Source organism: Pseudomyrmex gracilis, unplaced genomic scaffold (genome assembly GCF_002006095.1).
Source record: "Pseudomyrmex gracilis isolate BER0280 unplaced genomic scaffold, ASM200609v1 scaffold_149, whole genome shotgun sequence".
Taxonomy (NCBI): Eukaryota; Metazoa; Arthropoda; class Insecta; order Hymenoptera; family Formicidae; genus Pseudomyrmex; species Pseudomyrmex gracilis.
This window is the reverse complement of record NW_018020733.1, coordinates 1-15,477: the sequence shown is the minus strand read 5'-3', so window position 1 is coordinate 15,477 and position 15,477 is coordinate 1. Positions and strand designations below refer to the sequence as shown.

At 33.0% G+C, this 15,477-nt stretch overlaps 3 protein-coding genes across 8 annotated transcripts; 2 read left to right on the top strand and 1 right to left on the bottom strand.

Moving 5' to 3' along the window:
* The first annotated feature begins 94 nt into the window (after positions 1-94).
* On the top strand, positions 95-7,060 carry LOC109857176. 3 transcript variants are annotated; one of them, XM_020433257.1, is made up of 14 exons: positions 1,287-1,871; positions 1,973-2,251; positions 2,424-2,507; positions 2,634-2,861; positions 3,067-3,217; positions 3,321-3,368; positions 3,456-3,640; positions 3,732-3,852; positions 3,921-4,449; positions 4,562-4,767; positions 4,857-5,094; positions 5,620-5,836; positions 5,912-6,084; positions 6,163-7,060. In XM_020433257.1, exons 5-14 carry the CDS (start codon positions 3,084-3,086, stop codon positions 6,259-6,261), a joined length of 1,950 nt encoding a protein of 649 aa, XP_020288846.1. In that variant the 5' UTR covers positions 1,287-1,871; positions 1,973-2,251; positions 2,424-2,507; positions 2,634-2,861; positions 3,067-3,083; the 3' UTR covers positions 6,262-7,060. The 3 variants fall into 3 exon arrangements, with proteins under 3 accessions (XP_020288848.1, XP_020288846.1, XP_020288845.1); XM_020433259.1 differs by lacking the exons at positions 1,287-1,871; positions 1,973-2,251 and adding an exon at positions 95-170; XM_020433256.1 differs by having other exon boundaries at positions 1,287-2,251.
* A 420-nt stretch (positions 7,061-7,480) lies between these two features.
* On the bottom strand, positions 7,481-9,395 carry LOC109857170 (uncharacterized protein C11orf70 homolog). Its single transcript, XM_020433247.1, has 6 exons — positions 9,296-9,395; positions 9,094-9,175; positions 8,929-8,998; positions 8,661-8,833; positions 8,403-8,575; positions 7,481-8,311 (listed from the first exon to the last, which is right to left on the bottom strand). The coding sequence occupies exons 1-6, from the start codon at positions 9,388-9,390 to the stop codon at positions 8,110-8,112; spliced, it is 795 nt and encodes a 264-aa protein (XP_020288836.1). The 5' UTR covers positions 9,391-9,395; the 3' UTR covers positions 7,481-8,109.
* A 363-nt stretch (positions 9,396-9,758) lies between these two features.
* Positions 9,759-13,283, top strand: LOC109857165 (alpha-1,2-mannosyltransferase ALG9). Of its 4 annotated transcripts, none has more exons than XM_020433237.1 (12): positions 9,759-9,971; positions 10,350-10,488; positions 10,645-10,850; positions 10,921-11,034; positions 11,120-11,230; positions 11,295-11,577; positions 11,697-11,825; positions 11,932-12,145; positions 12,241-12,382; positions 12,475-12,604; positions 12,718-12,848; positions 12,916-13,283. In XM_020433237.1, exons 1-12 carry the CDS (start codon positions 9,892-9,894, stop codon positions 13,064-13,066), a joined length of 1,830 nt encoding a protein of 609 aa, XP_020288826.1. In that variant the 5' UTR covers positions 9,759-9,891; the 3' UTR covers positions 13,067-13,283. The 4 variants fall into 4 exon arrangements, with proteins under 4 accessions (XP_020288826.1, XP_020288828.1, XP_020288829.1 ...); XM_020433239.1 differs by having other exon boundaries at positions 9,880-9,971; positions 10,301-10,488; positions 12,916-13,282; XM_020433240.1 differs by lacking the exon at positions 9,759-9,971 and adding an exon at positions 9,979-10,150 and having other exon boundaries at positions 12,916-13,282.
* The last annotated feature ends 2,194 nt before the right edge of the window (positions 13,284-15,477 follow it).

Here is a 15,477-nt window from a genome sequence, read left to right as displayed (position 1 = left end):
TAAACTTATCAAAGTAGTATACATATATAAGATAATCGTTACCTCAACAAAGAGAGTGAAAGTTAGAGATATGAAAAAATTGCCGTGATATTTGCTAAAGGACTCAGAAACATATTGGCACGGATAAGAAGTGTACAGATCACACAATTACGATACAAAGATTCAAAAAGGTACGTATGCGATTGTGTGAATCTTTATACTTAAACATAATATTCGCAAAACATTGATCAGTCTTTTGTATAATGAGCGACTTACCATCTGCGACCGTGGAATTAAATAATAGTGTTCGTCAAAACACAAAACAATCGCAAAAAAAAACTTCTCTCGTTGCATTGATAGTAGAGTCGTGTTTCAAATATAAGCAAAGTATATAACGCGTATACAGCGTATACGCATTATATAATATACAATAATTGCGGTCTTAAAACAATTATTGATCTCATTATACACACTTATGTAAGTATAAGGTTGTGTGTCACATTTAAAAATGTCAGTCGGTTTCTGTAACAGGCTTCGGTGCTATTTGCGGTTTGCGTTCTTGTAAATTCCTGCCGAAGAATATTCCATAAATTAATGAATCGAGAGAGAGATTAATTTTGCGTTCGATATTTTTACAAGAAGTTTGTTTTGCTAAGAGACGACCTTTGTAATCAGCATATTCATCAGTATATTTATCAGTATACCCACACATCCATCCATCCATCCATCCAGACATCCATTAGACATCTATTAGATGTCGCACGGAGCTGTCGGCGTCTAATAGACGTCTAATGGAGTTTTTGTTCTGTGTAGTTATTAGTGTGTGTTTGTGTATAAAGTGAAAACACGTGTAATTGAGAATTCCGGGGCTTTATTTTTCATAATTTTATATATATGTAGTTCTATAATATATTCACGCTGCTAAAAAAAAAACACACATTTGTGTTTTTACGATATATTTGAACGAGTATGCTGTAACACTTCTACGTGCGTTTGCATAAAATATGTTTATTTTTAAATAAAGTGCACGCGAAACTTTGGCAATTTTCCTTGATTTTCATCATTTCTGACGTCATAGAATCAAAAGAGGCCGCGAGATATCGAGGAGCTCTAAAGGTGCATTTTCACGTGCCGCTGAAACTGACCGTTCGAGCGACAAAAAAAGTTATATACGTGATGATTTTTCTGGCTTAACTATTCAACGTCAACTTTTGTACATAAAAAAGATTAGAAGCGACAAAATTATAAAAGATAGATTTTATATATATTTTTACTTCTTTATCTTCATTTGTCTTGAATTAAATTAGTTCATTTTTGTATTTTTTTTTAAACGTTTTTCGAGAGTTCTGCAAAGTTATGTGTCTTTGGTATACACTGTCAAGACTGTGTTTGGCAATACCATTTGTGTGATCGCACATGAGTGTCATTCTATCTTTGTTTTAGATTTATTAAAATGAGCGATAAGATAAATCGCACACGAGTAGTGTTTCCGAACGCAGCTCAGTGCATCACAGCACTTTTGAGCAACGATGTTTTGTAGTTGAACTGGTTCCAACTACAAAATTGTAGCCGCTGGAATACGAGCAACAAATCAAAGTCATCGCGTGACTCTTCTTGTCGCTTAAACACTTAGTTTTAGCGACACGTGAAATTCTACCTTAACATATGTATAATTGCACAGCTTAGTGTGGAGCAAAAAAATCGATATCACGAAGAACATTGTGAACATTTGCACGCCGCCGGTCTCGTGTGTGTCATCTGAACGCGACGTCACGACACGACGCAATCACGGCGACTTGAGTGTGTGCGTGTTGCGTGTGGAGTAAAAACAGCTGACGAGTAATAATGTTCCCGAGATAGCTTTGACCCAATAGTCCCAATGAAAAACCATGGTGAGCGATCGCCCGCTGCGAGAATTGACCTGAACGCTCCGAAATATGTTGACGGTGTCGCCGAGACGCCGATTGTCGTGACGTGCCGCAATCTTTTCTAGAAAATCTCGTGCTTGACGGACGAGAAGCGCACATTTCCCGCGGTTTTCCGCTTTTCACCTGCTTTCCTTTAGCGATGCGTGTCGGACGAAAACTCGACATCTCGGCGTCTAGCTGTGTTTGTCTCATTTTCTCTCAATAGTCGTCCGATAGCATCGTGCCATGTGTTCTTTCTGACGCTTACGAATGTTGTCTGCGTGTTGTGAATCGAATGTTATCAATTCTTGGGTTTTACGTATATTCACTACTGAATATTGTTTGTCATCGGACGCGAAGCAAAGGTAAGATTTGCCACTGTATCGATGCGTTAAACGGTTTGTTTTAATTTTGCAACGTTACATAACTCTTCCCTGTAGATGAATATTAAAATGTCTAAGTGATTACATGTTAAATTGTATTCCACTTTGTTTGGAGAAAATTTTTATTGTTGATTGTATTTATTTATTTGTACAGTGTATGTACACAAGAGATATGGAGTGAATTGGATCACTTATTTGAGTTGATAAAATGAACATTTTTCAAGTACTGTAGAGACAAGTGAGTAAACATACACATAAGATATGTCAAGTAAAAGTTGATATTGAATTAAGAGGACATGAAAAGCTTTTTTGTTTATATTTTAATAAAATCTGCGAGTTAATAATATCGAGATTATTTTTCAAGATTGAACGAGACAGAAGTGACGGTAAAATCAAAAAGTATTATAGTTACCAGAATAAAGTAGTGTATTACTTGTATCTGTGATACATATACACCGCAATACATTATACCTATCAACCACATTATGATAAGACAAAGCTGACTTTCGTCTGGCAACAGCCAAATACATCGGTGTATTCGCCAGTTTCAATTGGAATCCTCTTATGTTAAGACGACGATAAATATTCACATGTAAGAGAGAATGTTTTTAAATAATTAAAACTAAGTTTGCTGTTATATATTATATCTGAATTATTGGTCTGTAATTCTGCTGTTCGCGTTTGTGGTCATTACTTCCTATAGATAATACGACAAGAGATTAACAGAACAAATCATGCTTTATATAAGAAATTAAGTGTAACTCTAAACTTATAATACACTTTTATATACTTTACAGAAATCAGTTGAATAAACATGAGAGTAACAGTCTGCCATTTTCGGCGCTGCATAATAGCGGCTCTGTGTGTGGCACTATTATTTTGTGTTGTCCAAGTGATAAGAACAGAATTAGGATTTAATGAACCTGATTTATCAAATCTAGACAAATTGTAAGTATCATTTATATGATTATATATTAATTTAATTATATTTTAATGTAAAATAATTTATATTTTTAATCTTTTGTAATTTTTATATTTTCTTCAATTTCAGAATGCACATATCGCAACTAATCAAAGAATCAGAACAGTCTTACGTGAAGTACGTATATAATAATTTTTTTTTTTTTTTTAATTTATGCATTTTTTATCATAATTATTTGCGTCATCATGATAATTATTCGTGTAGAGAAGGAGCTGTTGCATGTAAGTTACCTCAACTGAACATCTCTAGTCCAGAAATAATGAAGTTTATACATGATGTGCCACCTTTATCATGTGGACCTGAAGATTGGGTTACAGTGGAAGGCTCGAATCTTATTATTTCTAAAAAAGCAAAGGACAAGCATGGAAAAATACTTTGTACTTTCAGTGGTTAGTTAAATGTTCGATATATATTTGTATTGTTTACTATACTATTAAACATTATTTATTGTTATTTATTATCTATTGTTAACTTTTTCAGAGATCATCAGAACAGATGATTACAATACAAAATTGTTAAACGGCATAGAAGCGGACGATTTTTACACTCTGAGAGACAGCGACTTCGCGAACGTCAGATGCAAATCAAAATACGGATATGTGTCAGTGCATTTCTTCAAATCTTTTCAAAACATTTATGTTGTTATCTCGCTGATGAATATAATTACAGGTGGCAAACCGTACTCGCCGGAGTAAAATACGATCCGCAGGTCAAGCAACAGCACAAGTGGGACAATGTGCCGGATACTGGCCTAAAAGTGAACGTGCTCATACTTGGCTTTGACTCATTGTCGCGAAACACATTTATTCGCAAACTGCCCAGGACTTACAACTTCATAACACAGCAACTGAACACCAAGGTGCTAGAGGGCTACAATATTGTCGGGGACGGCACTCCGCAAGCACTCATCCCGATTCTAACCGGCAAGATCGAGCTCGAATTGCCCGAGACACGTAAACGAATGGGCCACAAAGCCAATTACGTTAATGTGTACCCTATGATATGGAACAAGTATAAGGAGCACAACTACATAACAGGTTTCATGGAAGATGTGCCGCATATCGGGACCTTTACGTATCGTTTGAAGGGATTTGACGAACAACCGACTCATCATTACATGCGCACTTACTATCTAGCTGCATCTCCGTACTTTAAATCGTACAACAAATTCTGCGTAGCCGGCATTCCACGTCACATGGTATAAACAATTAAATTTTGTCAATTAATTCTCCTATTGATTGTCAAAATAACATTGTTTCGAAAAGTTTCGTGAAATTACATTCTAAGCTTATCAAATTTTACGTACGTAGGTGATGATGAATTATATAAAAACGATATTCAATACGTATAAAGAGCAACCAAAGTTCGTATTTGGATTTCACGGAGAACTTTCTCACGACTCTTATAACGACATCGGAGTGGTGGATGATGATTTGTATTCTTGGGTGAAAGATCTTCATGATCTCGGGCATTTGAACAACACTATTTTGATTCTAATGAGCGATCACGGACACAGGTCTGTGTGAAGACTGTTGATGTATTTGAAGTTGTCGTTTGCTAATTTATCGTACACACAAGAACAATCGCATTCCTCTTGTTTTACAGATTCGCGGACATACGTAATACTTTGCAAGGTAAGCAAGAGGAGAGATTGCCGTTTTTCTCTTTCACTTTTCCACCCTGGTTCAAGCAAACCTATCCACAAGCATACGCTAACTTTGTATATAACACACAATACTTAACAACACCATTCGATGTACATAAGACATTGGAGAGGATACTTAATTTCAATACGCCACAAGAGGGTGATCGTCATCAAAGAGCTATCAGCTTATTTGACAGAGTAAGTCAATATAACAATATGTGTTATTTACAAGCGCATGTCTATTATAAACATGAAATGGAAATTAAAGCTAAGTGGAATCGTATGATATGACAGAAAAATGTTGATGTCAGCTGTAAATATATATTTATATATTTATATATTTCTTTAAATATATAAAATAGATATTCAACATTTTTCAGTATGTTGTAAATTCTATTTAACATATTTAACAATTTCTGATGAAAAATGTATGTCGTGCGAAAAACTACGATACAAGTAGAAAACCCACGTATCACTCACCTCTTTTGTTGTTATCATAACTTATATGTATGTACGTACATATGCTTGCTTATCAGGTAACTCTTAATGACCTCGCGCTTTGTGCGATCCATGCATAAAGGTGATTCATGAATATTGTAAATCAACATTGACATTCGTAAATATTTAGTAAGATAAGAGAAAAAGATGATCTCTATGATACTCTATATTGAAAAAATAAAATTGAAAAAACAAACGTTAAAAAAATTTATTATATATTTTCAGGTGCCTCTAGACAGGACATGTGCGGACGCGTTCATAGAACCTCATTGGTGTGCTTGTCTCAGATGGAAGGAAGTGTCGATTGATGACATAAACGTTGTCGCTGCCGCTAACTACTTCGTCCAGTTTCTCAATGGTTACACCGTGGATCATCATGACATATGTGAGATATTGCACCTGGACGAAATTCTTTGGGCTTCTAAGCTCTTACCCACCAAAGGTGCGTAAGAAAAATAAACTATACTACTGGCGGAAAGAAAAAAAAACACTAACGTCTCTTTCGTGATAATCGCAGGTTTGTTGGATTTTCGAAAATCCGGTGATCAAGATGGATTTATAGGCGATTTTAGCGCAAAAACCAAAGTAACGACGGAAATTTATCAGTTGAAAGTGAGAACGGTGCCGGGTGACGCGCTGTTCGAAGCTAGCATCGTTCACGATCTAACGAAAAATACTTTTCACACCAAGGTAAGCTCAAGATTGTCTCGGTAAAAAAAAAGTGTAAATATTTCACGCGCTTTGCAACTGTTTTATTTTGTCGCGCAGATCTCCGATGTCAGCAGGATCAACATGTACGGATCTCAGGCGAGATGCGTGGAAAATTCGCTGTTTCATTTGCGCAAATACTGTTACTGTAAAGGATAGGTAATATTTATATAGTATAAAGTCTGAACACATACAGAAATATCATGCATCAAAAGTCACAATCAAAGCACCGTCGGACTGTCACGTGACGAATGTTATTTTAATTCTATGTTGAAGTAGGCCAATCTTATTGATTAGGTATTTTCAATCAAATCGAATAGTTTATCTGTAACATTATATAGTCTAAGAAAATGTCTTTCATCTTTTATTGTTCCTTTATCATTATCATGATAGAGTTTTTTATCTGAATTTAGAATAATAAAGAGTGTATTTATTTGCGTTTTCGACCGATAAATATATCGAATCGTACCGGACGGAAACACTATATGTAATTTAATATGCCGCATATACATTTATTTAATTGAAAGAATTCATTTTAAAACGAAAGTATTGTGATTGATATTGATTCTTTTGCTAGACAAAATCAAGTATATTGATTATTGTTACGTTTACATTGAGTTTATTGTATAACGATGAACGTGATTATATTGTAGTATGATGTATGATATGATATTATATTATAATACTTTATTATTATAATCAATATCATATCAAAAACATATCACTTTGAGAAAAGTTCCCTTACTTATACCTTTTAGTTATAATTTGCATTTTAATTTATATGATATATTTTAAATGACTCAAACAAGTGTACTCACATACACACACACACGCGTATATATATTTTTTAATTTTTTATTTTTTAATGCACGGTGTTTTTGCCTGAGACTATTATTTGTAATAATATTTTATAAGGAACAGTTATAAATTGTTTAAAATCTGTATATTTACAATTTTTTTGGTTGGAAAATAATATTGTGCCAACACGTATTACAAATTTGTATTATAGTGATTCAAATTTATATATATATATATATATAGGAATTTTTGCTTTATTAATTTTATAATTAATTATTTATTACTTTTGTTTTCTTCTACCGATTGACAAATAACGCGTAAAAATTGTAAAGCCTGAAAACAGATAAGAACAATATATATATATAAAAAAAAGGATAAAGATACTATTTGTATATTTACACTTAAAAAAAGAAGAAAAACCTTCGCGTGCGCGGGAAAAAAAATATATTCATCTTAATATGTAACATAATTAGGTATTATACTGTCTTATGTATATCTGTATCATAAAAATATCATTGTCTACTAGTCTTATATTTAAGTCATAACTATAACGGGCTAAATTTTATCATGTTTTTTTTTAAAAATTGTATCTTTCCGCATGCATAAATGAGTGAAGCAAAAACTAGATATTTTATAGACATGAAATATTTTCATGACAAACAGCTAGTGATAACTTTTAAGCATCATTTTAACAATCACACGTATATACATGTAAAATATACAAAAATGTAAATAAAGTATATTTATATATTATTTCTGTAAATGTATGAAATTGTTATTCAACAAGCAGGATTAAAGTAATTGAGTGATCGTGTCAACAATATCTGAGGATAAAAGATAAATGTGCACTACGTAGCTTTTATTTCGCTAATAAAATAACTACAATTACAAGTACTAATATTTGGAATATATACATATGTTTTCAGAAATATTTATGAATGGAATGACCTGATGACGTGAATTTTACATGTATATAAAATACGATAATAGCGGCACGATTGTGTATAATAAAAACCTAATTTTTTTTACAATATAAGATCTCATATTTAAATTATAAAAATTGCAACTACATGCGTAATTGTATCTCCATTAATCGCTCGATTTATACACACAATTGAATAAAATTTTTTTGAAATTCAAAGAGAATACTGGTGTATTATTTCTCACATGAACTCTCTTGCGTATAAGAAAACAAATTACAGAAAAAACTCAATCTGTGAGACAGTATCCACCGTACTGATGCACAAAAGTTGTGATTTCGTGAGAATTAACATCTATCAATAAAAACGCCATATTCTGTCTGTTGCTGGAATTCAGTGGAAAATAATCTTGGCCTGAGCTGTTCTTGGCGATCACCTCTAGCACTAAAGTGCTCACAAACAAATCATTCGAAGTAGTTTGCTTCTGTACTCTAAATAAAAACAGAAACGCGTTTAAATCCACCGACATTCTAAATAAATTTGTATTTTTTAGTAAAAAAAAAAAAAAAGAATATTCATTACTTAACGAGATCCTTATAGATTCTTTTTGTAACATCTAGATATGGCTGTATCACGTCCTCGAATTGACACAATATTCCGCCAAGAACAAGCATTTGAAATATACGAAATATGAACTCGCTCTTTTCATTTTCCGAATACAAATTATATTCTTCCGACTCCTCGTCCAAAAGCATCTAATAAAGAAATATTTTGTACGCGCGATCTTTCTAAGATTTTTGTTACTGGATAAAGGAAAATCTCGATGAGAGAACATCTTACGCCACGCAAATTGTCAGACACCAGAAAATCTTCTATTTGCGTGTCATATCTCTTGCAGATTGTTCCTGAACTACATGTTATCTTATTATCTGGATCCTTTAGCCTGTTAAAGAACGACATACTCAAAACAGAACAAGGCACTTGCTTCACCTCTACGCTCGATGCTCGTATGCCTGATGAAACGCAAAAGTGAGTTTTCATTTGGTTTAAATTTACCGAAATACTAATCAAATTTGCAGTAAATCATAAACTTGAAGTTTAACAAGACCTTGTTTTATCCAAGTATTGCCCTGTTTAGACAACAATGCTTTTGCAACAGAATCATCTTTAAAAAATGCCTGTAAAATTAATCAAAGTAATGATGTAATATATAACGCGTATCTTTGTTAAGCAGATTTACTTAATATTGTATGGAAGATGATCTTGAACTTACATCAACCAGCTGATATTTGTGATAATGTGAAAATGTTTCGTTGAATGAAAAATTCTGAATGACGAAGTTTCCTTTTAAACCCCTACGTGTAACAATCGTTGTGGTAGTTATTGTCAAAGGATATAAAGCTTGTGATAATTTTTAGAATCAATCACGTTTTTTTACTCTGTATAACTAACTGTTATAGAAAACGTATATATACCATTTGCAAAAATACTCTTGCGTGTTTTTGTCGTTAATTCCTTCGTAACATTTCTCGTTCAACGATACGAACGTAAATTTCGGCTCGATCTCCATTTTTGCATGTGAACATATGACTACGTGACCATATCGATCTAACAAACCCGTTTATTGAGAAGAGTTTTCGATAAGTCTCGGCAAAACTTTGCACGGCCGCGTTCAGTAAAAAATGTAAAATTTATTTATTTTTTTTCAATCGTTGTGAGAGTTTCTGTCGAACGCTCGTTTCATTGTCTTATATAGGAAAATAGTGTGCCAAAAGATTTTTAATTGCACGTTATGTACAAGCTCGTTTTGTATTTCTTTTTCGAGAAATCATTGCTCCGAAACGCGGGATTTAAATTAGGGATTTAATTCGCGCTTTACTCATCTGTCAGAATATAATTTGTCTGAAAGATTTCAACAATTTTCCTGAAAATATACGCATTGTTGTCGCAAATTAGAATTTATCTAGCCGTATTTTTACAAAAAACAAGTACATCATGCTCATTTCTGTATACGTATCTATATTTTTACAATTGAATATTCAAGATCGACGAGGAGAGAGTGGAGGAGACCATGGCGCCTAATCAACGTCAACGGCAACTCGTTTTATCAAAGAAAGAATTGAGAAAGATCAATAGAAGAAGATTCTCAAAGTACGCAAATCTCTTGTTATCGATCTTTTTTTACGTTTCAGTTTTTTTCTTTTTTCTTTCCCCATTTACGTTCCTTCGACGATTTTACAAACGTTCCTGACGTGCGTGTTTATCGCGCAAATTTAATCGTCTGCAGTCTAACCTCTTCTGTCAGTGACATCAAAATATGGAACAAACTTGTAAAGATTGTTTTTTTTTATCTTTTTAGATAGAAAACATCTTCCGTGTGATATTTTCATAATAAAAATCTCTGCTCCAAATTTTATTTTACATTATAACAATTATTTATCTTATACTTTTACTTTATCCTTTGACATATTTAATTTTAGGTGTAGAAGAAGGAAGTATGAAGCGAAAAGTTAAGGATGTATGTTTCAGGCCAGAAGATTCTAGTCATATTGAATGCATTTATCTGGACCACAGCACAGCTTACAAACTGCTGCTGTTTGCAAGATTGTGTTCTGCAATGTGGTGTCACATAACAGATTGTGATGAAACATACAACTATTGGGAACCTGTGAGTTAAATTGTTTTGTATTTAAAGTTGACTTTTCTTGATCAAAATAGCGTATCTTGTTCCATTTCAAAAAGAACTAAAGAATATTGACATAAATGCAACACAAAATCTTTGCTGTTTTCTGGATTTTCAAAGGAATTGAATATTTTATTTCAGAGTCATTATTTGCTCTACGGGACAGGCCAGCAGACGTGGGAGTACAGTCCTGAATATGCATTACGCTCGTATATGTTTTTGTTGATTCACATTGTACCTATGAAATTTTGTTGCTATTTGTTCGATCTGAATCCCATGCTAAATTTCTACTTTATACGCTTCTTCCTGTCAATGGGTGCTGCATTGTCTCAAGTATACTTTTACAAGTATGTTTTGTTCTTTTTGTAAAAACTATTTAAAACATATATTCTATTCACGAACTGTTTTGTTTTTCAGATACGTTTGTCTTGAATTTGGAATTCACATAGGTAGACTTACTTTAGCATTTCTTGTTCTCAGTTCTGGAATGTACATCTCCAGTGCTGCATTTTTACCCTCATCCTTTTCAATGTATGTGGACTTGCAGGAAAAGAAATAGCATTTCAATCTCAATGTTTTACTCGTACTGTATATACTAAACCAGTGTTTGTTACAGGAGCATAAGTACTATCGCTATAGCGTCTTGGTATGCTCGTCGTTACGAGTTAGCTATTTTTACTACTGCTATTTCTTCACTGTTGGGATGGCCTTTCGCTGCCCTACTCGGGTATTTAATATACTAAGTACATTACACACACAGATATCGCAACAAACTAGAATTTATCTTGTAGATTACCCATTGCTGTTGAGATGTTAATACATAAACGAGAGTGGAGCACCTTCATAAAGTGGGTTGTTATATCGGCTATTGTAATTGGGATACCAATGGTATGGGTAGATTCTATATACTTTGGCAAACTCGTCATCGCGCCGTTAAACATCATATTGTACAATGTTTTCACTAGCCACGGACCTAATCTTTACGGCACCGAACCGTTCAGTTACTATATCATTAACGGCTTCCTGAATTTCAACTTTGTCTTTATCGGCGCGTTACTCGCACCTTTAGGTTTGGTAAGAAAACCAACGCCAGTAGTTTTTTTTTTTTTTTTTGAAAATCAATGCTTTTTAGTACACAAGATTATTTAAAAAGTTGCGTGTGCTTGCTAGCAAAACATTAATTGATATTACAGCTTCTAGTGTGGTTGATTGTGCCGACACGTAAATCGGCACCGGTGAGAGACCGTTCGTTTCTTTCGTACTGGTACTCGTTGGCGCCTTTGTATTTATGGTTACTCGTGTTTTTTCTCCAACCGCATAAAGTGCGTAAACACGATATTATTAGTACTGATAAGAATAGAATGGGTGTATTTAAATATTGCATTCGCACAAATTTGATAAAAACAATGCTGAAATATATTATTTCAGGAGGAACGGTTCTTATTTCCAGTTTATCCGATGATTTGTCTAGCAGGCGCTATAGCGGTGGATATCGTGCAGAAGTTGTATTTTTACATTAGAACGAAAGTCAATCCTTGGCACATCGGTTGTCATTACTTGCAGTACACCGCGCACATTACCGGTCTGGCGATAATAGTATGCGGCCTATTGGGGCTGTCGAGATCGTTGGCGTTATACAAAGGTGCATACTTCGTTATATTGCACGGGACACACAACGTTTTCTTTTGGTTTACAAAACTTGGAGTATTAAATCTTTAATAAATTTTTCTTGCCTAGGTTATTACGCTCCTATGGAAGTTATGATTGAAGTTAACAAGCTCAAAATAGAAAACGAAGCGTCTAACAACATTGATATAAACTTCTGCGTCGGAAAAGAATGGCATCGTTTTCCCAGTAGCTTTTTCTTTCCGACTAACAAGTGAGTATAAAACCGAGCACGAATCAAACAATACATTGTTTTCTGCTAATTTCGTTAATTAATTATGACACAATATCTTGCATTATTTTTAGTTGGAAGCTACGGTACTTAAGTTCCGAGTTCAAAGGACAATTGCCTCAACCTTTCTTGGAGCATGAAAACGCAACCAATGTGATCCAACCGCATTTTAACGATATGAATCGAGAGGAACCATCACGCTACGTAAGTAACTTCTTTTACACGTGACGCAAGGCCATAAATTAACTTTATATTGTGTTATCAAATATATGACAAATATTCAACACTTGCCGATTTTTCCTGTTTTTGAATTTCAGTTTGATTTGGAAAAGTGTCATTTTCTGTTAGATCTGGATATAGGAACTGAAACAGCTTTAGAACCGAATTACTCTCGCTTAAGCGATCGGTTTACTGTTATAAGGTCTTTCAAATTTCTCGATGTGTCCAAGTAAGTGTCAAAAACGTTTTATTCGTGAGAAATCACTTTTGCGTCTAATATATTATTTATTTTACAGATCCCATTCGTTTTTCCGAGCTTTCTACATTCCACTTTTATCGCACAAGTTTTGTACATACGGATCATATAACTTATTACAAAGCAATAAGTTCAAGTCTGTGCTTCTGTCCTCGGGAGGAGAGAGGCAAACAAATTCTAAACTTTATTAAAAAAAAAACAGACCTCGAATAACTTAAACTTATCTACGCATTTCTCTGATGCTGTATCATAACTGAATTCTGTTATTGTGTAAAGTATACATTTAATATTATATATATAATTTGTTAAAAAAATCTCAAAAGATCTCATGTGAATCTTTTTACGTTACAAATAACAAGATATACTACCGAGAATGTAAATACTTTGGAATGTAAATATAATAAATCTTAATAAATTAATTTAAATATAAATGCGACAGAGTGGTTATTTTGCGCGTGAGACAACAATGATCGTGAGAAATGTGAGACAATTTGAATGTGATTCAGCATCGGCCATGACCCGCGATACACTGCGAAGCGCAGTTGTTTACCGCATGTAGTTCACAAACGTGAATTCCCTAACTAGTTCACAAATCGTGTGTGTTGCGTCGCTCAAGAGCAAACATGTAACAGAGAGAAGCCTGAGAGCGGCCAGGTCCATAAGAGAATGTGTAATCACTTTTCTGCCCCGTAAACTAGCGCATGTTCACGAGTGGTACACATTGAAACTACGCAGCCAGTCCACGAGCGACATGTCGGTGCGATATGTCCACAGCGTGCGGTTCTATTCTGTGCTATGTGCACGTATTTAAATGGTCACTTTCTTTAAGTGTGCGAGTATATTCGAGAGCGTGAATTTGATTTTTTTTTAATTTAAAATGACCGATCTCGTGATAAGAAGATGAGAAAGGAAAACAGAAAAGAATAAGAAAAACCATTGCAACTTTTCGTACAACATAAATGTGATATACCAGAAAAGATGTGATAGTCAAGAAAAAAAAGAATCTTATTTTAGCGAGCAACATCAGAATTCGTGGAGTGTAGTCAAATATCATCTCCTTTTACATCATCATTTGCTGCTCTGTGGTTTATAAATTTTATTTTATTTTCTTAAAAACACTACATATATATATAGATACAAAATACACAAAAAAACCATGTATATTATACAAAGGTATTTTAACGGTGTACAAATATAATGTCTGAAAAGTTGCAATTCCAAGAAATATAGCTTTTGCTTTTTTATTTAAAACTTTTTATCAGTGTGTTTTCTATTTCCAAGTTTCATTTTACAATTTTTTTAATACATTACAATAGAATACAATTCTATTACACATTTATTACATATAACATACAATATAATACAATATTATACAATATAATATAAATAGTTATATATATAATCCTACCTACCTACCTACCTATCTTAGACATCTGACATATCTTAAACGTTACTAGCGTTATTAATTAGGATTAAGGCTGCGTAACAGCCTTGATCCTAATTTTACATTTTGATTTCTCCTTACTTATCCGGTCTAATATATTTCCTAACATATTTCCTACCTACCCGGCCTAATTTATTTTCTACAAGCGTTTGTAGATACGCATCCCTATCTACACAGATAGCTATTTACCTACCTACTTTGGAAAGTTTTAAAATCTATCAAATATTTTACGCGAGGGACAGTTGTTTTAAAATTAAAAAGTATTATTTTAAATTTATTTTACTTTCGCGACCGAGGTTTTATATTTTATTTGATTTAAAGAAAGTATGTACCCATCCGATAAAGCCTATCATGTATTTATAGATGAGATAAAATATGAAAAAAGTAAAAATATATATTTAAATATATATATATTTCAAATATATATTCAAATATATATTTTTGCAAAGATAAAATAGAAAAGAATAAGTATAAAGAAGAGAATAGATATAAAGAGAACATGAGTCTCCGAAAAACAATTCTATATCGGTTCTTTAAGAGAAATTGATATAGAACTATAAAAGCGGATGTAGAAAAAAGATATAAAGAATATAAGTCTTTAAAAAAAGATTCTATATCAGTACTTTAAGAGAAATTGATATAGAAGTACAAAAGAACATAAGTCTCCAAAACATATTCTATATCGGTTCTTTAAGAGATATTGATATAGAAATATGAAAGTAGAGATGTAGAAAATACAGATAAACATATATATTTAAAAAAATATAAAAAAAATATATGAAAAAAAATTAAAAAAGCACATATATAAAAGAGAAATATTACAATATTGTTTTAAATTACACAATATGCAAATAAATGGAAATTTCATCAAAAAAGAATCGTCACTCCCTACGTATAATTACATAAGTGTCACATACCGAATTTTCAGTTTATTGCATGGTGACGTTTAAAAAGTCATGTTCTTTATGGTCACCAAATATTAAACAAAATATTTATAAGGTAAAAATTTAAAACCAAAAGATCCCTTAACTAGGGAAACTATATGAACCTTTAAACTTTTAAACTGCTCTCCTCTAAAATTTGTGTTGTGGAGTTACAAGATTATACGTAGAGAGTGACGATATAGTGAAAAATCAGTGCGATTACTACTCATGCAGA

Bases quoted from the DNA above. Each gene is read 5' to 3' on its own strand.
- LOC109857176 (XM_020433259.1), top strand. From the start codon at position 3,084: ATGAGAGTAACAGTCTGCCATTTTCGGCGCTGCATAATAGCGGCTCTG. The intron at 3,218-3,320 runs GTAAGTATCATT...CTTCAATTTCAG, and splicing joins TTATCAAATCTAGACAAATT to AATGCACATATCGCAACTAA. The intron at 6,085-6,162 runs GTAAGCTCAAGA...TTTGTCGCGCAG, and splicing joins AAAATACTTTTCACACCAAG to ATCTCCGATGTCAGCAGGAT.
- LOC109857170 (XM_020433247.1), bottom strand. From the start codon at position 9,390: ATGGAGATCGAGCCGAAATTTACGTTCGTATCGTTGAACGAGAAATGT. The intron at 8,999-9,093 runs GTAAGTTCAAGA...TTAATTTTACAG, and splicing joins ACAAATATCAGCTGGTTGAT to GCATTTTTTAAAGATGATTC. The intron at 8,312-8,402 runs GTAATGAATATT...GTTTTTATTTAG, and splicing joins ATCTATAAGGATCTCGTTAA to AGTACAGAAGCAAACTACTT.
- LOC109857165 (XM_020433237.1), top strand. From the start codon at position 9,892: ATGGCGCCTAATCAACGTCAACGGCAACTCGTTTTATCAAAGAAAGAA. The intron at 10,851-10,920 runs GTATGTTTTGTT...TTTGTTTTTCAG, and splicing joins TCTCAAGTATACTTTTACAA to ATACGTTTGTCTTGAATTTG. The intron at 11,578-11,696 runs GTAAGAAAACCA...TTGATATTACAG, and splicing joins TACTCGCACCTTTAGGTTTG to CTTCTAGTGTGGTTGATTGT.